The sequence below is a fragment of the Camarhynchus parvulus genome, chromosome 26 (genome assembly GCF_901933205.1).
Source record: "Camarhynchus parvulus chromosome 26, STF_HiC, whole genome shotgun sequence".
NCBI lineage: Eukaryota > Metazoa > Chordata > Aves > Passeriformes > Thraupidae > Camarhynchus > Camarhynchus parvulus.
In genome coordinates, this window is record NC_044596.1 from 1679409 (window position 1) to 1700449 (window position 21041).

The 21041-nt window shown below is 46.4% G+C and overlaps 2 protein-coding genes across 2 annotated transcripts in view; both read right to left on the reverse strand.

Annotated features, from left to right (window-relative positions):
* Positions 1-11729, reverse strand: part of CACNA1S (calcium voltage-gated channel subunit alpha1 S) — a 62458-nt gene extending 50729 nt beyond the window's left edge. Inside the window, 2 exon segments of the mRNA XM_030965576.1 lie at positions 5629-5734; positions 11525-11729. Of these exon segments, the coding sequence (XP_030821436.1) occupies positions 5629-5734; positions 11525-11685 (267 nt within the window). The 5' untranslated portion in view covers positions 11686-11729.
* Positions 11730-18512: 6783 nt separating this feature from the next.
* On the reverse strand, positions 18513-20253 carry LOC115913692 (lysozyme C-like). Its single transcript, XM_030965859.1, has 4 exons — positions 20055-20253; positions 19560-19718; positions 19244-19322; positions 18513-18801 (listed from the first exon to the last, which is right to left on the reverse strand). Exons 1-4 carry the CDS (start codon positions 20206-20208, stop codon positions 18741-18743), a joined length of 453 nt encoding a protein of 150 aa, XP_030821719.1. The 5' UTR covers positions 20209-20253; the 3' UTR covers positions 18513-18740.
* Between the last annotated feature and the right edge of the window lie 788 nt (positions 20254-21041).

A 21041-nucleotide genomic window follows, 5' to 3' on the forward strand; every position in this document is an offset into this window, starting at 1 on the left:
TACTGCTTGCCATCACACATTTGTGCTAGCTAAAATCCCTAAAGCCATTATGTGTGCCACTGTCATATTTTCTAGAAAAATCCCTTCTCCAGGATTTCTTCTTCTGGGAAGCTGAGAAGCCTCAGAGAAAAATGAAAACAATAACTATCTGAATGTTTCTCCTGTGTTTTGCTGCTTTGGAATGTGGTTGGAAATTGTTTATCCACCAGGGGCATGTTTGATTGGTTTCATGTGAATTGGTTTTACTTAATGACCAATCAGGGTCAGGCTGTGTCAAGACTCTGGAAGCAGTCACAAATTTTAATTAGTATCTTGTTAAACCTTCTGTAAGTACCCTTTCTCTATTCTTTAGTATAGTTTTAGTATAGCATTCTTTTATATAAGTACATAAAATAATAAATTAGCCTTCTAAGAACACGGAGTCAGATTCATCATTTCCTTCCTGCCACGGGAGACCCCAAAAATACCTCAATGTGTGACACCAGCAGCGTGCCTGCATACAGGGCTACTGAAATTAAATATTTAAATAAGTAGCACACCTGTGCTACTTAGGTTGTCTTCTTGACAGATTGAGCTCCAGCTCTGTCCTCCACTCCCTAGGCGCCATGTCCTACCTGAAATTCCTACAAAACCCATAGGGCTCAGGACAGCTGATTTTGGGTGGTCTGACAGGGTGGCCTCCCTCTAAGCTGTCACCATTGAGTCCCACTGATGGGGAAAAGCTTTAAATTGAAAATTGACAGAGAGTACATTTAAATATTAGGAAAAAAAGCGTTCCCTGTGAGGGTGCTGAGGCCCTGGCACAGGTGTCCAGAGCAGCTGTGGCCGCCCCTGGATCCCTGGAGGTGCCCAAGGCCAGGCTGGACAGGGCTGGGACCAGCCTGGGGCAGTGGAAGGTGTCCCCCATGGTGGGATGGAATGAGAAGGGCTTGAAGGTCCCTTCCAAGCCAAACCATTCCATAATAAATGCAAAAATCTGCAATATCTCAGAGCTGGCTGTCCCCCAGCTCAGCCCACTCAGGTCAGGGCTGCTCCTGGGCTCCCCTGGCAGGGGGAACTGCTGTGCCCAGGGCTGTGGTGTCCTCTGAGCCCAGGGCTGGCTCTGGGCTCCCCGAGGGTCCCGGGGCTCAGCACCAGCACTGAGCATCCTCACACTGAAGGGGCAGCTGAAGGATTCACACCTGAGTGAGGGGGAGCAGAATTTGGGGCCTGGCCACTGCTCCTGCTCCCTCCTGTGTGCTCCCAGACAAAGAAAATCCTCTGAAACACCGAATAATAAAAGAGATATGAAATACCTCTTCGAAATAATGAAATGTAGTGGGTTTAGATTCGATTTCAGGAAAAAATCCTTCCCTGTGAGGGTGCTGAGGCCCTGGCACAGAGTGGCTGCCCCTGGATCCCTGGCAGTGCCCAAGGCCAGGCTGGATGGGGTTTGGAGCCACCTGGGGCAGTGGAAGGTGTCCCTGCCATGGCAGGGGTAGAATGAGCCTCCTCACCAAACCATGTTATAATTCCATGTCTCTATGAAAACTAGGTATTTCAGTGTGTGCAGCATGTCAAACACCACCCACTGGAACTGCAGAAGTGGCTCAGCTGCCCTGGCAGATGAACTGTACTCTAAATTTGAGTTTATTTCTTCACTGCTCACAAACAGAGGTCGGGCAGCCAGGTCACACAGAGCCATCTGTATTTTCTTGGGTGAATCCCTGTGAATAATCTGAATTCTGAAGCTGCTTGCTCCTGGAGTAAGGTTTCCAGTGAAAAACAGTGGGATTTGAAACTCTGGAAACTCAAGTAAAAGTGAAAATAAATGCTATGAATTATTGAACAAGTTGAAAAGTCAAAATAATTTCATCAGGGTTGAAGAAAATGTTGTGATTCTATTAGAAAAAGACAAAATCAGATACAAACAGGATTTAAAAAATCCTTCTGGATCAAAAGAAATCTAATATAGAAAGAGTAATAATGAAATGTGTTAAAATGAAACAACTGTACTTCTTCCAGGACAGAGCAAAATGGAATGTTAGAAAATATATGGTTATTTCATTGTTTTCAATGGTTATGGTTATTTCATTATTTTCATTTTTATGGGATTTCATTTTTTCAACCCCCCATAAATGAGTTCTGATTAACCAAGCTTTCAGGAGAGTAATTCTAAGTTTACCTAGTGTAGACTCTGACTGCAGCTCTTCCCTGGCTGGAAACTCAGAGTGTGGCTGCTCTGCAGTTTTCCAGTCCTGCAGCAAGGCAGTGGCAGCAGAGCTGTCCCAGGAATCCTCTCCTCCTGAGATTCTCCTTGTGATGCCTTAGGATTTTAGCTTTTATGTTTTTCATATATTTGTAATCCTGTAATTTTTTGGTGTATAACCCCAAACTCCTTATAGAGTGTTTTTCCCATTTTGGGCAGACACAACAATTCCTCTCCAGGCCTGGCAATCAAGGACACCTCACTGCCTCAGACCCCAAGAAATTAAACAAAAGTGAGTTGAGGGGAGCAAACTTGGGGTAAATGACTTCATCACCTGAAGCTGTAATTGGCAGATTAACCCCAATGTGCAAATAGACCAAACTTATAAAAGTGTGAAACCCATGAGTCCATTTTGGGTGTAGCCCCTGGGTGGCTTCATCTGCCCAAAATGTACCTGAATGCCCTTCAATAAATATATCTGCTATTTATTCTCTTAATTTTGTCCAGCCTCTGTTTTTAGGGAGCCCAGAAAGGCACCACTTGTGGAGCTCTCAGCTTTAAAGCTTTTTAGAGTGGCTGTCCCTGCTCTGGGCTGTCCTGAGGAGGCTGGGGCTGGGCAGGCCCTGCACACCCTCAGCACTGAGCCCTGACCAGAGGGAACCTCAGCCCTGCCTCCCCAGTATCACTGTCACTGCTTTTAATGGAGGGATGGGACTCTTCCGGGGCTAAGAATGATTTATTGCTCACATAAACATCAGTCTGAGAGGCTGTGAGATTTTAGAGGAGCAAGCACTCGGCCATGGCTCAAGGGTAGTCACAAGTTCTTTGTTACAGGGCAATATAGATCTTTCTAAACCAATGGACAGTTGTTACAGGGTTTACTTTGCTTTTCTAACCTGTCACCTTTACTTAATTCTGGTACACTGTGGATACTTTTATCCAATGGCTTCTGTCTCACATGTACACAGATGCTTCTGTTAGAACTTCTAAACTCCCAACCTACTCCATACTATAAGATTACTACACTATAAACTCTTCACCATCTTATCAATACAGTTTCTCACTTACTTAAGGCATATTCTTACTTACAACTATAGAAACATAGTTTCTATAAATTTTATAGTTTATATAAATTTCACAGTTTCATAAATTTTATGATTTTTCTATAAATTTCATCGTTTCATAAATTTTATTATTTTTCTGCTTAATGCCTGTGTATTGTATTTTTACATCAATCCAAGCTTCTCCCAAGGCTGCAAATCAAACCCTTCAGTGTCTGTGGAAGTTTCTGGTTTTCCAATTCCCACACACAAACCTTTGGCAACATCCTCACTGCCCTGACTCAGTTTCCCCTCATACATTTTGCCTTCTCAATAATTTCAATGTATTTTGATTAACTCAACCTTCTCCAGAGAGGATTGGGCAATGAAGAGACAGAAAAGGGACAGGGAGAGGTTAAACACATCACAGCACCTCTCTGCTGCAGGAAAATACCTCCAACAAGCTTTTCTTCTCTACCTGCAGGCTGTGGATTCCTTGCTTCTTTTCTCTGCCAAGGTCAGGATTAAATGCCTGAGATGGTATTTCTTGTTGGGATTCAGATGTTTATCAGTTCTTATCTCTGTCACAGTCTCACAAACCCTGAGTTCTACAGCTCTTCACTCTAACAAACTAAAAACGGAGCCCTGTCTCTCTCTACAAGGCCTTTTAAGGATAAACTGTCCAATTAAGAAATTACACCTAAATTATTTTTATTTTTAACCCAATAACCTACTACCCGTGCCCACAATGTGGACTTTTTTATCCAATTACACAAAACCACCCAAACCCATGGAGAAGAAGATGAAGAAGGAGCAGCCTCTGCCCTAAAACTTCCATCTTGCTTTATCTTAATAACTATATTCCAAGATCTTAAACTCTAATTTTCCCACCCTGTGATATCACACACTTCTATTCAAACTCCACACCCACAATCCCAGTTCTGTCATTCCATTTTGGAAGCTTCTCCACAGCCTCAGGTCAATGCAGTGTTCTCCTGGGGGTCAGTGCCTGTCAGCACAGAAAGTCTGAAATTCTCAGCATCCAGGGTTCCAGCAGCAGGCCTGTGCTGAGCATAGCCTGATGCCCCAGGTGATGGTGTCTGGCTAAATTCTCAGCTGGCTTTGCCCCTACAAAGCCACCAGAACGTGGTGACAAAGGGACAGCAAGCAGGAATGAAAGAACAGCAGCCTGGGGCTACCTGGCTCTTGACACCGATTGCTGTGGCAACAGGCTGAAACACCCCCCAGCAGGGTATAGCATAAGTAATCCAATGGACAAAAAATATAAATAGATGGAATTTCATTTATGCAATGAATTTACATCACTTGGTCCTTGCTCATGGGAAAGCTCCTGGGGCAGCATCAGCCCCTCTGGGAGCCCTGGGAGCCCAGGGCCACTTCACCCCTTATCCCCACACACACCTGGGCTTCCCCCAGCTCTGCCCCACAGGGCTCAGCCACATCCCAAGCCCTCTCCCAGAGGGAATTTCCACCCCCTCTGTCCCCATGGTCAGCCTGCCCCAGCCTTGCTTTGCCCCTTTTCCTCTCCCCTGAGGTAACAGCACCTCCCAAAGCCTGCTGTGCCCCCCAGCCAGGGAAGAACCCCAAATCAGCCCAAGGGGTCAGGGGGGCTGGTCAGACCAGCCAGGAGGCTGAAGGAACACCCCAGGATCTAACCCTCCTCTCTGAGGAGTGCTGGAACCCCATTTCATTAAAAAGGAGATTTAGCTGTTCGGATTCTGTCATTATAATCAGTCTCTCAATGGAAATCAATGTGGATTGAATCACAGTGGGGATCTGAAGAGTAGAAAGGTGTGGCAATCTAAAAATAGTGTAAACTGTTGATCTGGGACACATCAAAACATCATATTCCAGGAAAACTGGAGCAACTGTGGAAGAATATGGAATAATGATTGGAAAGGAGTAATCTTTCTGCCATATAGAAACAGGTTTTTCCCCTCTTAAATAAAATATAACAAAATTAAAATAGAGTTTTGAAAGGAAAAGTCAGAAGAATTTATTCCAAAATGCTGCAAGAAACCATTTGAGCCTTTCTGGAACAGGATGTTTCTTTTTGAAAGTGTGATAAAAAAAATCAGAGGAGATTTTTTCCTTCATTGGCATCAATTCTTCCTTCATGTCTACTCCACACACAACCTGCTGCCTTTGATCTCTACCCAGAGATGCTTTCAGCCCCTCTGAAAACCCATTTTGCAGTCACATCTTCCCACCCCTGCCTCCCATTGACTGCAGCAGCTTTAGCTGGACCAGCACTGCCTGACTCCCCCTGGGGCAGCAGATGGCCCCAGAGCAGCCTGAGCCACCTGGCAGCCGTGTAACCCCAAGCCACCAGCCCCAGAGAACCCTCAGGACTGCAGAAGGGCTCCAGGTGCTCCTTACCAGGCTGGAGTTGGCAATGTTGGTGTCATCCTCGGGCATGGGCAGGTAGATGGCCAGAGCAACACAGTTGGCAAAGATGGTGAGGAGGATGATGATCTCGAAGGGTCTAAGAGGAAGTGTTAAGGAGTGCAGACTGGAAAGAAAAAGCAAAATAACCCCACCCCTGTCCTGTCCTATTTAGGGCTATTTAAAGGGGGTACAGCTCCTTTAAAAAAGAATACAATCTCTATGAGTGGATAAATGTTGATTTCCCAGTTATACTGTGGGCCCTCAAACAGCCATCAACAAAGAGTGCATTAAAGCTCTACACTACAAAAATATAAGAACTTTATGTCTCCCTCCCCATTAACAGGCTAACCTATATCTAAATAGGGGAATTAATGCTAGAATGAGTAACCAGGGTCATCCCTCTACAACACAAGCTTGCATCCATACATTATTAACAAATCACCAATATACGACAAATCAAACAAGCAGAGTATGAAATATCTTGTTAACCCAACAGAGGAGTGCCCATTAAGAAAGATTAAAACCTGTAAAAGGAACTAGGCAAACCCATCAAGGCCTGACTGTTTACCAAACACACAGCCTTCAGCAAACCAAAAACAAGTATTGAAGGTGATGCCTGCCTGGTGTGGAGAACCAGCCCCCCCATGGGGGCAGAGCACAGAGAGAGCAGCCAGAGCTCAGCCTCAGCACATCCTCAGGGCTGCAGGGCCAGGACACTGGGGTCAGCTTTGTCACAGGACAAAGGGATGGGAAAGCTGGCAGCTTCCCCTCCTCATCCTTCAGTGAACCGCCCTGAAGGGCCAGGAGCCTTTTGCAGAATGTAGGCACTGAATCTCTGGAAGAGGTTTTACAGTGACTTCTGTGAGCCATAGAGAAGTTTGAGAAGAGGATCCATGTTTACCCCTGAAAGAATTTTCTACCATAGAAACCAAGAAAGAAGGATAAATAAGAGAAATCTGCAACTGCCTATTGCAATCAGCACTTTGTTTGTCTCTCATGACCAATGAGTAAATTTATGGCTTTTGTAAGAATGTATAACAAGCATGCATGCTAGAATAAAAACAGTTTGAAGCCTTCTGAAAATGGAGTGTTGCTTTGTGTTGTCTCTGTCTCAGCTATGACATGAACCCAAGCATTCCCCCAGAGCAGGCAGGCCCTGGCTCCCTCTGCCCTTGGCATCCATGAGGGAGACTCCTGCTGCTCTGGTCTCACAGGGCTGAAGGTGTCTGGGGGCAGGGCAGCTAATCCCAGGGTTCCTCTGGCAGAACACCCCCAGGTGTCCTCACAGCCTTGGTGGCCCAGGACGGGCAGTACTGCTGTGACTGTCCCCAGGACTGAGCACAGCCTGAGGGCTGTCCCACCCCTTCAAGGTAGAAATTGTGCTGTTTGGGCCCTATAACCCCTCAGAATGACAGGGGTGACTTTACTGTTCCCCATGAAGATCCTGGTTCAGGCACTGGGTCACTCCTAGGCTCCTGCTGCTGTCACTGCTTTGCTGGGCCTTGAAACCTGTTGGACAAGCTTCAGCTCTCACCTTCCTGAAGCCTCTAAAGAGCTTAAACTCTGTCTCCAAGGCTTCATTTGCAGCCAGGCTCTCCCTCCAGGGATCCCCACTCTCTGTTTCCCCCATCATTCTCCCTTGAGGGCTGCCGTGGGCTCTGGTGGCCACACCACTGTCCAGCCCAGTATGACAGAGCAAGGGGCACCATGCTATCCACAGCAGCCTGAGTGCTGTCAGTGTGTCCTGGGCTCATCACAGGCTTTGTTTCCTTTTCTGAACCTTTCTATCCATCAACCTGATGACACTTTAAAAACTGAACTTAGCTGGGAAAGCTGCTCCCCTTTGTGTCCAGGTAATGAGGCAGAGCCCAGGGCCTGGAGCCTCCCTGCCTGCTTGGGCAGGGTAAGACAAGCCCTCCTTGAAGCGTGACCTCCACTGGAGCTCCTGTAACTGGAGCTGAAATCCACTTGCTGCCTGTGATTCTGGCACAGTTATGAGGCAGAAATGCAGTGGGGCAGATTGAACCAAAAACCAGACATGTGGATAACTGGGGACAGTGTCTCTGCCACCTGCCACTGACACAGAGCCTCAGCATCCTCCTCATCTCCTTGTCCTGCAATCTGTCTTCTTTCTGTCCAGCATGCTCCCACCACACAGCATCCAAGGGTCCCCACATCTGCCTTGCAGCAGGAATTAGGCCTCTGTGTCTTGCAGCTCTGTCGTCCTCCAGGGTCCCCAGAATCCTCATCCATCTGCCTTGAAGTTCTCCTGGCTACAGAATGGCCTGAAATGCCAGGGTGGTGTCACAAAGTGAGACACGTCCCAACAACCATCAGGCTGTTGGACTGTCTTGCACACAACACCCAGTAAGCTGCAGAACATTCAATTTCCTTGTTCTAATGAACATATTTCTTGAGTTGTGAGCAAATTTCAGCACAAAACACCCTCTGCCTGAAGTCAGCCTTTCACCCACCCTGAGCTGAGTGGAGTGATGCTCCCCACCCTTCAGCTTCTTTAAAAAGACCCCAGCCCACCCCTGTGGCTCAGCTTTGTGCTCTGACAGCAGCAGCCACACAGCAGTGATGTGTCTAGGAACAGGAGCACATACTGCCACACAGAACCAACAGCCCAAGTGTGGCAGTCAGATTTTCTGGAAAAATCCTTTTCCCCAGGATTTCTCTCCTGGGAAGCTGAGAAGCCTCGGAGAAAAAGGAAAACAATATTATCTCATTTGCTTCTCCTGTGTTTTGCTGCTTTGGAATGTGGATGGAGATTGTTTATCCAACAGGTGATTGTTTCATTGGTTTCTGCTGCGAATTGTTTTGACTCATTGGCCAATTGGGGCCAAGCTGTGTTGGACTCTGAAGAGAGAGTCACAAGTTTTTCATTATTATCTTTTAGCCTTCTGGCTGTATCCTTTCTGTATTCTTTAGTGTAGCTTAGTTTAGTATTCTTTTATATACTATAGTGTCATAAAACAATAAATTAGCCTTCTAAGAACATGGAATCAGATTCATCATTCCTTCCAACAACGAGGGTCCCAGAAAATACCACACCCAGGTACCCTCACTCGAGAGGGCCACAGCTAATCTCCCCTTGGCAGCCTGCATGGCCCTGCAGACCATAATAACCCAGAGGAACTGGAACGACCCGACCCTGTCACATACCCTGATCCCTGAGTGAGGGCAGCCAGGTGCAGCTGGGTATAAATACAGGCAGGCACTGCAGAAACCTGATTCCCTGGATCGTTTGTCCTGCACAGGTCAGAGCCACCTGCACATGCCACCCTGCTAGGGGGCACCCACTCATCCCTGTGGTGTTGTGACGTCCCCAGGACAAGGTGAGAGACAAGAATTTGACTCCATGTTCTCAGGAGGCTGATTTATCATGATATGATATTATATTATAATATTAATAGGATAATTGTATTATATTATATTATATTATATTATATTATATTATATTATATTATATTATATTATATTATATTATATTATATTATATTATATTATATTATATTATATTATATTATATTATATTATATTATATTATATTATATTATATTATATTATATTATATTGTATTATATTGTATTATATTGTATTATATTGTATTATATTGTATTATATTGTATTATATTGTATTATATTGTATTATATTATATTGTATTATATTATATTATATTATATTATATTATATTATATTATATTATATTATATTATATTATATTATATTATATTATATTATATTATACTAATATTATATTATATTATATTATATTATATTATATTATACTAATATTATATGAAAATATATACTAAAGAAAGAGAAAGGAGACATCAAAAGGCTAGACAAGAATGAATAATAAAAACCCATGGCTGACTCAGAGAGTCTGACACAGCTGGACTGGGATTGATCATAAATTAAAAACAATTCACACGTTTGGATAAACAATCTCCAGACCACATTCCAGAGGAGCAAAACATGGAGAAGCTGAGGCTTCCCATCTTCCCAGGAGAAGAAATCCTGGAAAAGGGATTTTTTGGAAAATATCACGGTGACAGTCCCCCTCCAGAGCACTGAGGAAGTGCTGTGCACTTGCTCTGGCACGTGCTGGCCCAGCAGGAAGAATGTATTTGAGCATGCTGAAAGATGTAAGTCCTATTTCCAGCTCCTCCTTATAATATTTTATTATATATAGGGAGCCCCTGATGTAAGGAAGTTATTGCTATTTAATTCTATTGATTTAGAAGGTTGAATAATTGTTTTATTAAAAATATATTATATTATTCTATATTATATTAAAGAGATTTTATACTATATTATACTATATAAAAGATATATTTTAAAGAAAATCTCATTACTGTCTCTAGACAGTCAGGAACAGTGGGTTTTTTTAATTGGTTAAGGAAAAAAATAATCTTTAGTAGAATTTAATTACTAATTCTCTTTAGGTAAACTATTTTCTTAACACATTTTACATGTGTAAAAGCAACAGGAGCAGAGAATAGAGATAAGAATTGTTTTCTCTTTTTCTCTCTGCGTTTCTCCAGGAAAAATCCTCTGAGAGAATGATGTTTCTCTCTGTTCAGAGCATGTGAATGCCACACCTCCCCTGCCACACCTCCCCTCCACTCAGGCACACACACAGGTTTCCTCCTTTCTCAGTGCCCGTTTAGGACACAGGCACAGTTCCCTGCTGTGCCCACAGAACCATCATTTCTCTTGCCAGAGACACAGAAAATGAGAACTGCCCAACTTTGGCCCTGCTCCCACTCCTGGAGGACAGAGAGTCCCCTTGCAGTAAAGGAATGAGGTCTCAACCTCCAGCAGCACCAGAGCTGTGAGCATGCCCTCATGCCTGCCAACAGGGCTTTGGACAAAGCAGCATCTCTGGGCATGGTTTTGGTGTCCCCACAGCAACACAGCCAGCCTAAGGTGACCAAGCCAGCTCCCAGAGTGAAGCCTGGCCAGGGATGGGATCATCTTGCCAAGGCCAGGAGTACTGAGATGAAGTTCAGCAACTAAAATGAGAAAAGATGTGGTGGAAGAACTCAATTCTGTTGCCCAGTCCATCGTTTTTGCTACAGCCCAAATGTTTTGCTGAAATCAAAGTGAAAAATTTCATCTCCCACTCTCTTCCTTTACATAAAATATGGGTGAACAAAGTGCTAGTTCCTGGATGCATAGCAGAAACATGACATCTTGGTATTTCTGAGCTGCAGTACCCCAGTGAAAAGGTCAAAAAGCAACACCCAAACTACAACGCTAAGCCAAAGGCACAAAGAACTATCTGAATTCCTCTGAACAGTATCACCCAGAAAAAGCCTTCACCTGCGACAGCACTACCAGGGAGGGATGGGAAGGGGGGCTGAGAGGACAATGGTGTCAGCAAGGATTTGGGGGAGGCCCCCCACCAGGGCAGAGCACAGCTGTGGGATCAGATTGTGATACACACAAAGAGCCATCCCAAACAACTCACCAGGGTCTTGCTACCACCCCCAAACGTCCAGAGTATCACATTGTCCCCAGCCTGACCCCATCCCCACCCCTGGATGGGCACTGTGCCCCCTCCTGCCACACCAAACCCCCTCCCCTCTCAGCAGTCTGTCCTCCATTGCTCCCCAGCACACAACACACACAACACATCCACTCCCCCCAGTCCCTTGGCCCAGGCTATCCCTGTCCCACCCTACCAAAGGCCTGACCCACTCCTCAGCCCAGCTTTCCCCAGCCAGCCTTTGCCATGCACCCTGCAGGGCTCCCTGGGTGCCTCGCTGCCTGATGAGACAGCACAAGCTGAAACAGGCTGTCAGCTCTTCCCAGCAGCCCACCACGCTCACAGGCACACACACACTGCTGCCAGCCCCTGCAGCCACAGGATACTTCCACTCCACGATGCTGATGCAGGCCTTCCTCAGGGGGTTCTCCAGGGTGAGGCAGAACAGAGCCCTGGGTGGTCGAGGAGCTATCGGTGGTACCGGCTTCTTGGACTTCTCCTTCTGCTGCCTCTTCTTCACATCACCCTGGGGAGAAGAGGGCTCCATGGTGTTGCTCCCCTAGCTGTCTGTTCCCCTCCTGCCCTGCAGTGGAGCCCCCCTTCCCCAGGTCCCAGCCAGCTGGAGCTCCTCTGGCTCTGTCCCCTCCGCGCAGCAGGGGAGGTGCTGGGGGAGTGGGGGCTGGAGCCTGCACTCGCATGTACAAACACACAAAGCATGAGTTTAAATTTAGATCCCAGCATGGCTCTGGGTGCTGTCCCAGCTCCTGAGGGCCCCTGCAGCTGTTCCCTCTTTACCCAGCACATGGGGAGTTGGGCGAGTGCTTGGCGTGCCACGGGCTGGGCTGGGGGTGGGACAGGCTGTCCGGGCTGGCTACTGTCTCCGACAGAGCAGCACCCCGTGTCCCAGGCCAGCTCTGTCCTCAGTCCCCACCTGCACTGTGTCCCAGGTCAGCTCTGTCCCCAGGTCAGCTCTGTGCCCAGGTCCCCACCTGCACCGTGTCCCAGGCCAGCTCTGTGCCCAGGTCCCCACCTGCATCCTGTCTCGGGCCAGCTCTGTCCTCAGGTCCCCACCTGCACCGTGTCCCAGCTCAGCTCTGTCTGCAGGTCCCCACCATGTCCTGGCTCAGCTCTGTTCCCAGGTCCCCACCTGCACCATGTCCCCAGGTCAGCTCTGTCCCCAGGTCGGTTCTGTCCCCAAGTCCCCACCTGCACCGTGTCCCGGGCCAGTTCTGTCCCCAGGTCCCCACCTGCACCGTGTCCCTGATCAGCTCTGTCTGCAGGTCCCCACCATGTCCTGGCTCAGCTCTGTTCCCAGGTCCCCACCTGCACCGTGTCCCGGGCCAGTTCTGTCCCCAGGTCCCCACCTGCACCGTGTCCCTGATCAGCTCTGCCCCAGATCCCCACCATGTCCCGGCTCAGCTCTGTCCCCAGGTCCCCACCTGCACCATGTCCCCAGGTCAGTTCTGTCCCCAGGTCCCCACCTGCACCGTGTCCTAGCTCAGTTCTGCCCCAGATCCCCACCATGTCCTGGCTCAGTTCTGTCCCCAGGTCCCCACCTGCACCCTGTCCCCGGCCAGCTCTGTCCCCAGGTCGGTTCTGTCCCCAGGTCCCCACCCGCACCGGGAAGCAGCCGGGCTGCCCGGGGCAATGTGCATTTGCTGAATCACATCCTGCAGGGTGAGATGGAGAAGCCAGCTCTGGCCAGCTCCCAGGGACAGTTTCCCCCCTCATCCCATCAGCCCCTCCTCTGCAGGATTTCACCTGTGCACACCTGGACCATGGGATACTGGGGCTGTAGGGCCTTCGAGGCTGGGTCCATTTCACTTAGGACACCCCAATCTCAGAGCTCCAGGGAATCATGGTGAGCCCAAAAAGTGCTCAGGCTTGTGATACATGGTCTCCTCAAGCCAGGTCTCATAAGCTCTTGGAGATCTATATCACACTCAAGATAGCTCAGCTACCTTAGAAGGCATAAAATCAGCAGGATGGCTTCTGTGGCAGTGTTGGAAACAGAAAAGTTTAAATAAAAGGCAAAATAACAAAACTCTTTATAGAGAAAAACCAAGACAGGTGCAAGAAGTTCTTGCTCCTGGTAAAACACCTCACAAAAGTTATTAGTTCCTTTGTTGTCTTCTTCTTCTGGTAGATTGTTTAGGTGGGATTTTTTAGCTCCTGTCCAATTGGCTATCCTTAAGTTTGAGGTGAAGTCCCCAAAGTCTTGTGAGGTGTCCTTTTTACCTAATTGAAGAAACAAACTTCTAGACTTTTTTTCCTTTTTAAAGAGACAAAAGATAGTTTTGTCACTCTGTAAACAAAAGGCACATTCCTATAGGCTTGCTTTTCTGGAGGCACAGAGGAAACCCTTGGCTGGCACTGGTCACTTAAACAACCACTTGCTCAGCCTTACCAAAGTAAATCCTGCATGCAGGGTGTGGAGGATGTCTGGGGATGCAGGAACCCAACCAGCCTGGTGATGCCTTGTGAAGGCTGACCTGGAATAGAGAATCCCTAAAGAATAAAGTAGAGATTTATTAAGAGGTCTCAAATTGATCCACCTTGGACAGCACAACCCAAAGTGGCCACAAAACGGATGACAGGTCGTGGGGTCTCTCACTTTTATAAATTCTGCTCCATTTGCATGTTGGAGTTAATTGTCCAGTTACAGCTCCAGCCCACAAAGTCCCATCCTTCTTGTTTTTCTCTCTTCATTCCACATTGTTTATGCTCTTGGGCCTGAGATCTGCATCAGCTGTCCTTGGGTCCCCAGCTAGAGAAGGAATTGTTTTGTCTCCCTGCTCTGTGAGGATAGCTCACCATCCCCTAATGTGAAGCCTAGACTTACACACTAAAGCAGAATAGAATCTGAAAAATAGAAAATCTAAAACCTGAGGCATCACTAGGCTGGACTGTGTTCTGCCAAGCCCTGCCAAGCCTTTCGTTGACCAAGTGACAGACCTATCTTTTGTCTCTTTTAAAAGGAAAAAAGCCAAGAAGTTTGTTTCATCAATTAGGTAAAAAGACACCTCACAAGACTTTGGGGACTTCACCTCAAACTTAAGGATAGCCAATTGGACAGGAGCTAAAAAGCTCTGCCTAAACAATCTGTAAAGATTATCTCATCCTAATCCACCTGCCGTTTTATCCTAACCTGCCCCGGCCAAGAGCAGCTTCCACTAGGGTTAAATCAGTAATCTGCCCCTTCTACAGCACTCTGCTGTGCAAATCAGAGTGAAATCATTTCTGCTGCGGGGTCCAGCCCTGTTTCCATGTGAGGCAGATCCCTCTTCTCACTCAGCCGTCATTTTCTCCTAAACCCCAAATGCAAGCCAGGAGCCCTATTCCCCTGCTGCCGGCGCAGAGGGGCCTGTGCAGGGACCGCAAGGCCGCGGGGCCCATCTAGCGGGGATCTGCAGGACGAACATGTGCCTGGGACACCCTGGGAACCCAAAGGAAGGGCGGCCGGGCTGGGCAGGGCATCCCCGCAGCTCCCTGGGCTCGCAGAGCCCTGAGCCGCCCTGAGCCCCGCCGGGAGCTGTTGGCACGTGTCGGATGAACCCCTTTTCTGACCCACAGATGGGGTAACTGAGAGGCGTTTTAAAAGCTTTTATTCTATTTTCAGTCTCATGACAAGGGTAAGACAATACAGATGTTATAATTCACACCATCACAATCAGAAGCCAATTATTTCCTAATTACAATTCATTATAAGCGTTTCTTGGTTTATCAGCTTTTGCCACACTATTCTGCAAATGCCTTAAAGCCAATCATCTAAAATTATCCCTTGTGGGTCCCACTACAATGCATCTTTCATAGTTCTATTTCTCCAAAGTATCCAGTCTTATTTGTAAGGCCATCCCTTGAAACTTGTTTCTAGTTCCATTTCTCTCTCAGCAATGTCTGTCCTATTCCATGGCATTTCTCAGTCAGCATTTCTCATCTCAAGGTTTGCATACAGGTGCACACTGTGTGAGCCTTCTGTCAGGTTTTCTAATTTCTAATTGGCACAGGGCACCAAACCCAACCCAGCACAGCTCCAGCACCCATGGGACAGCGCTCTGCCCGTCAGAGCTGCTCCCTACCTGCCCAGCAGCGAGACACTCCTTCTTCGTGGAACCCCCTCACAGCCGCTCTCCTCTTCCTCACACACTTCTGGGCCTGCACATTCTTCTCCCGCTCCATCACGGCACCAGCACGGCCTGGGGAGGGTCCCAGAGAGGTGGGCTGGGATGGGGGTGTAATAGGTGAGGAATGCCATGGGTGACTCTCACAATTAAAGGCAAATATTATGTAAATATGTTAAAAGAAGTTTTATAGTTATGTTTTACACCCCCCTTGTGTTGTTATCAGGGAGTGACCTGGGTTTGGGACATTTGGGAGGGTTGGCTCGTTACTATGGCAACAGCTGACTTCCAATCAAGATTTATGGAGGTGATCTCCATCACTGGACAGCAAAGAAGGATGGAACAGATGGACAGAACTTTGGGAGTGGCTAAAGAGTTAAAAGGTGAATCCTCCATTGTGTGGGTGAGCACATGATGGGAAAAAATCCTTTGATCCCAGTGCTGTAATATTTTCTCTATCCAGTCTTCTGTTGTATTTTTGATAAGGTCTTAATAAACCTTTTAAATGTTTTGGAAGTGAGTATCCTTTCTCACATGGGTATGTCCATGTGTCTGTACATGCATACACGTGTGTATAGTTGTGTCTGCCCACTGGTGTCACCAGTGAATGGTTTGAGCACTCAAAGGTACCATCAAAAATCAGATTTTAATACAAATTTATGAAAGTGCAACTTAAGGGAGGTGAATTATGATGTTCAGCCTGTTGCTGGCTACGTGGCTGAAGTATGCATAGGAAAAAGAGACTGGAATCCATTTAGGATTATTTACATGGAGGAGATTTTACATTTACTGAGGATGCAAAAGAGTCAGTGTACAAAAAAGATAATGGTGAAAAAGGGTTTAGCAGCAGTCAATCATGGACTGATTTAACAATTAAACATTCAATAGCATTTGCTACATTTTAACAGTGACTTAGTAAAAGACCCATGATAAAAGCATTCATAGCAGAATCAAGTCACACACATTCAGAGATGTGTACATCTGTACTGATCTGTGCAGAGAAACCTGCCAAAAATTCCCCTTAGGTTCAGTGAAAATTCCCCTTAGGTTCAGTGAAATATGTCACATCCCTCAAATGATGTGATTCTCAAAGGGGAGGGATTGCACCTTGAGGGGTGTCAGGGATGGGGGATTGATAAAGGAACAAAAGAATGAAGAACAAATCAGCATTTAAGGCAAAGAGATCAACAACCAATAGGAGATCAAATACTAAGAATTGTGTCATTTAAGACCAATGAGCGAGGATTTCTTTGGGGCTTTGTGTGTATAAATAGGTGAAAATCTGCTAAAGAAGCATGAATTTCACTGCACAACCCAGGCACGTGTGGATGAAATAATTTCTGTTACACATCTTGGCCAGGATAAAGTAATGCCTAAATTCTCTTTCCTATCACATCTTTCCTATCAATTCTAAGTTTTCATCCTGGCCATAACCCAGGTTGGGAACAATGGTACCATTCTACTCAAGTTAGAACTCAGGTAAATGATTTACCAAGGCTAACAGGGATAACTGTTAGCAGTTATCCTTTGTTATCCTTTGTTATCCGTCTTGGTTGGTCACTGAAGACTCCTGCTGCTGGAACCCTGGATGCTGAGAATTTCAGACTTTCTGTGCTGACAGGCACTGACCCCCAAGAGAACACTGCATTGACCTGAGGCTGTGGAGAAGCTTCCAAAATGGAATGACAGAACTGGGATTGTGGGTGTGGAGTTTGAATAGAAGTGTGTGATATCACAGGGTGGGAAAATTAGAGTTTAAGGTCTTGGATTATAGTAATATAGATAAAGCAAGATGGAGGTTTTAGGACAGAGGCTGCTCCTTCTTCTTCACCTTCTTCTCCATGGGTTTGGGTGGTTTCGTGTAATTGGATAATGTCCATTCTTATCACGTAGCCTGTTACTGCTTGTTGCCCGACATTGGCTTTGTACACAAAATGCTGTGGTTTTAATTTCCTTTAGCATGAATTATTGGATAACACATATCACACTAAGGGAGATGGGGTTGAGGTCCTGTTCCCAGTGAGGCTGGGTGTTGGAAAGGTCCCAGTTCTTGAAAACAAAGTCTCACCCACGGTAAGGAGAAGCAGTGCAGGACAAAATTTGCACAGAGGCAGCAAATCCTCTGGGCAGCAACAGTCCAGCACCAAAACCTCACCTGTCTCCAACTGTGATCCCAAGAGAGAGCAGGAGAGAGCTGAGCTTCACCCTGATCCCCCAGCCAAAATCTCACAGCATCTCTGCCCTTCCCAAGAGAAACCCCCCAGCTAAGAGACTGCAAACTGCACCCCTTCCCTGGCCTCTTTGTCCACATCTTTTGTTTCTCTAATATCTTTGTCTCGGTTTGAGAGTTTCCCCAGGACAATCTGTGCTCCCATCTCTTAGGCAACAAATGGGAGAAAAATTCCATGAGAGAAAGGAAATAAAAAGGAAAAATCCTAACCTCCAACATTGGGGAAAAGGGGAAGAGGGACTTCAGGCAAGGCTTACTTTGAGCTTTTTTTTTAAGATGCAGCCATCTAAGCAAACATGCCTTTAATGGTTGGTTTATACATTCACACAAGACACGAGTTTAAGCATCCCTTTATTTCATAAGCACCAAAGAAGTCATGGCTCCCCTAGCAGCAGCAGAAAGCACATGAAGCAGTAAACATGTTTTTTCAGTGTTAGCACCTTTCATTCATGCACTGTTTCTGAATCCACCTTTCAATTGGAAAAAGGACTTGTAAACTAAACAGCAAAACATTTCCCTTCCCTAACAGCCTTTCCAATCCATCATTTCCTCACAGAGTGCTGCCTGCACTCTAGGCTGTGTTTGATTGACTTCCTCAAAGAGTGATAAGAAATGCTGTATTCCCTCAGGCCAGATGCCCAAATGTTTCAGTGCCCTGTCCCTCATACCAGCCAGGGGCAGATGCTCAGATAAATTTAAGGAGCAATGTCATGTTTCAGCATAGTTTTCTCTCTCTGTCAATGATCTGTCTTAATCAGTGACTGTCTTGGTCATAAAGCAACATAAATCTGCACATCTTACACAATGTTCATGAAATTTTTGTATTTCCTCACTACAGACACTCCAATAAGAATGGGCAAAAAAATTAAGGGGAAGGAGGAGAGGAGGAAGGGAGAGGTGAAGGCAAACAGAGAAAGAAAAAAAAAGAAGAGAGGAACCCTAAATGTTGCAAAGCCCTGTTAGGGCAACAAAATCTTGAGTCACAATTGTGCAAATAAATCGAGGCTGAAACTCCATCTGTAGTGGCTTGTTGCAACACCTGTTTTTATTAAGCTGTGAACTGTAAGTTCTCTGTTTGCATTGCATCAGACTGAAGGCCTTCAGAGTTAGCACTAGCCAGTACCCACTCTATCTTAATAAAATACTGCTTTTAATTCCCCACACCCATGCATTTCCCTGGCCTCCTCTCCAAACGTTGTCATTCTCCATCTCTGGTGGTCCCGAGGAAACAATCAACACCTGTGCAGCGATTTAGCAACCCCTGACAAAGGAACTCAGGTCTCTGCCCCGGCAATGGTTTTTCCAGCCATACCTGAAAAAACAAATACATTCTGTAATTTGAGGAGTTAGATTATGATTGAATTGGTTATGAAAACAGAGTTGGTTAGTCTTTGAGAATCTTGGAAGAAGACTCTCAGTCATCCCTTCTGAAAGTTACTAATAAATGAGAATTATTATGAGCTCCATCTACTAATAAATGAGAATTATTAAGAGCTCAATCTAAGCGAGCTGGGGGAAGGAGAAGAGAACAAAAAGGAGAGCTCTGGGAGAGGAGGGAAATTTAGGGAATTAGAGCAGATGCTGCGAGGCAGGATTCCTATCTTCTCCTTTCAGCTTTAGGAAAAGGACTGTGCTAAACTGCACCAAATCCAGCTTCCCACCCACTGATCCCCCTGCCTCCCTCAGTCAATAGCAGGACTGACTTTGATCTGCTCTGCCCACTCTGCCCCAGTGTCCGCTGCAGATATCCTTACCAGGGGCTGAGGCCATGAGCCTCCCGGGCAATCTTCTTGGCACACTGAATGTCATCCTCAATATTATCATCTTGCAGTTCTGTAGAGGAGGGAGAAAAGATCAGTGTGGAGGAAAGCAGGGCAAAGGAAGGGCAGGGACAGACTGGCAGAACGAGAGGTGTCCATCAGGAAGGAAGGGTAGGTGGGACGCTGAGAAGATGGATGGAGGAAGGACAGACAGAAATGCCCAGAGCAGCTGTTGGCAGGTGTCATGGACACAGCAGGTGCTTTCATGGAATGAACAAAGAAAGGTTCTTTGTTCTGCGCTACCACTTACTTGAGCAACTGATGTGGCAGGCATTCTTGGAGCCAGGGGTCCTGCCATCATTGCACCAGTACTTGCTGTTGATCTGGAAGATGCCATAGTCCCTGCTTGGACCATTGTTATTGTATGCTTTTGTGTTGTAGCCACTCTCATATTTCACCAGGCACATCCCTGCAGGAGGAAGAGAGATCCCAGAGCAGAACATTAAGGAATGCTGAATGTAAAAAAGAGGAAAGATATGAAAGTATCCAGGATGAATTAAGTGCTGGAGAAGTAATTAAACTGGTGATATCATAATCTTGAGAATTGGATGGGTAAATTCTTGGAAGAACAAAGCTCTAGATTGGTATTTGCTGTGTGAACTATAGAAGGGAGCAAGGAAGGGGATGAGGAAGAGATGAAGTCAGAGAAATGGGGGGACAGAATAGTACTGCTGGAAGATCAAAAAGAAGAGAGGGACAAAGGTGGTAGAGGCAGAGAGGTGCTGTGGCAGCTCATTATACTCACAGTCAGCAACAGTAGTGCCCTCAAAGCCCTGAAAGCCATTCCGACGTAGGATCTTCACCATCTCACATCTGGGAATTATTTTTCCCTGGGTGCCTGGCAGAGCCAGGCTAAGGAAAACAAGAAGAAAGCCAAGGAAGAGCATTGACTTTCTCATCTTGCAGACCACAGCGAGATGTGCCAAAGCAGCTTGAACTGCCTGTCTGCCAGGACTGCTCGGCAAGCCAGCCTTTTATTCGCGGCTCCCAGGGAGAGGATCAGCTGGTTGAGCAAGCATATCTGGGAAGTATGGGCAGTCTTTACAGTAACAAGCCATAAGGAAGTGGGCCAAACTCCAAAACAAACTCCAAAGCAACTCCAAAATTCCTGGAAGGTGCCAGTACCTATTTCACTGGTCCTTCATGGCAGGGGCATATGTTTTCCCCAGACACCCCAGCAATCCTTGGTTGGATATTATTCCAAACATCACGGCTCTGGTTCCCTGTGTGAAGTGTCATGGTTTAACACCAGCAGTCTGATAAGTCATTCCGTGTCTCCCACCCTGGTGGGATGGGAAACGTAAAAGTTAAAAAGCTTTTGGGTTGAGATACAGGCAGATTAAGTGGGGAAATAAAAAGCCACACATGCAAGAAAAGCAAAATAAAGAGGAAACGCACTCCTTCTCATCAGTGGGGAGATGTTCAGCCACCTCAGGGAAACCAGGCTCCACCACATTAGCAGTGGTTCAGGAAGACAAACTCCATCACTCCCAAACGTCCTCCTCCTTCTTTCCTTCTCCCCTCAGGTTTATACTTCGAGCAGGACACTACACATGATCTGGGATATGCTGTGGTCAGTGGGGGCAGCTGTCTTGGCTGCATCCCCAGCATGGTCTAGGAATAATATTCCCAATTTAGTACTCCCATTAAAAATCTACAAGCTGCTCCCCTCACCTTCTCCAATCCCAGGCTGAGATAAAAAGAATTTACTGGGAATGGCAATGAGTTAAGA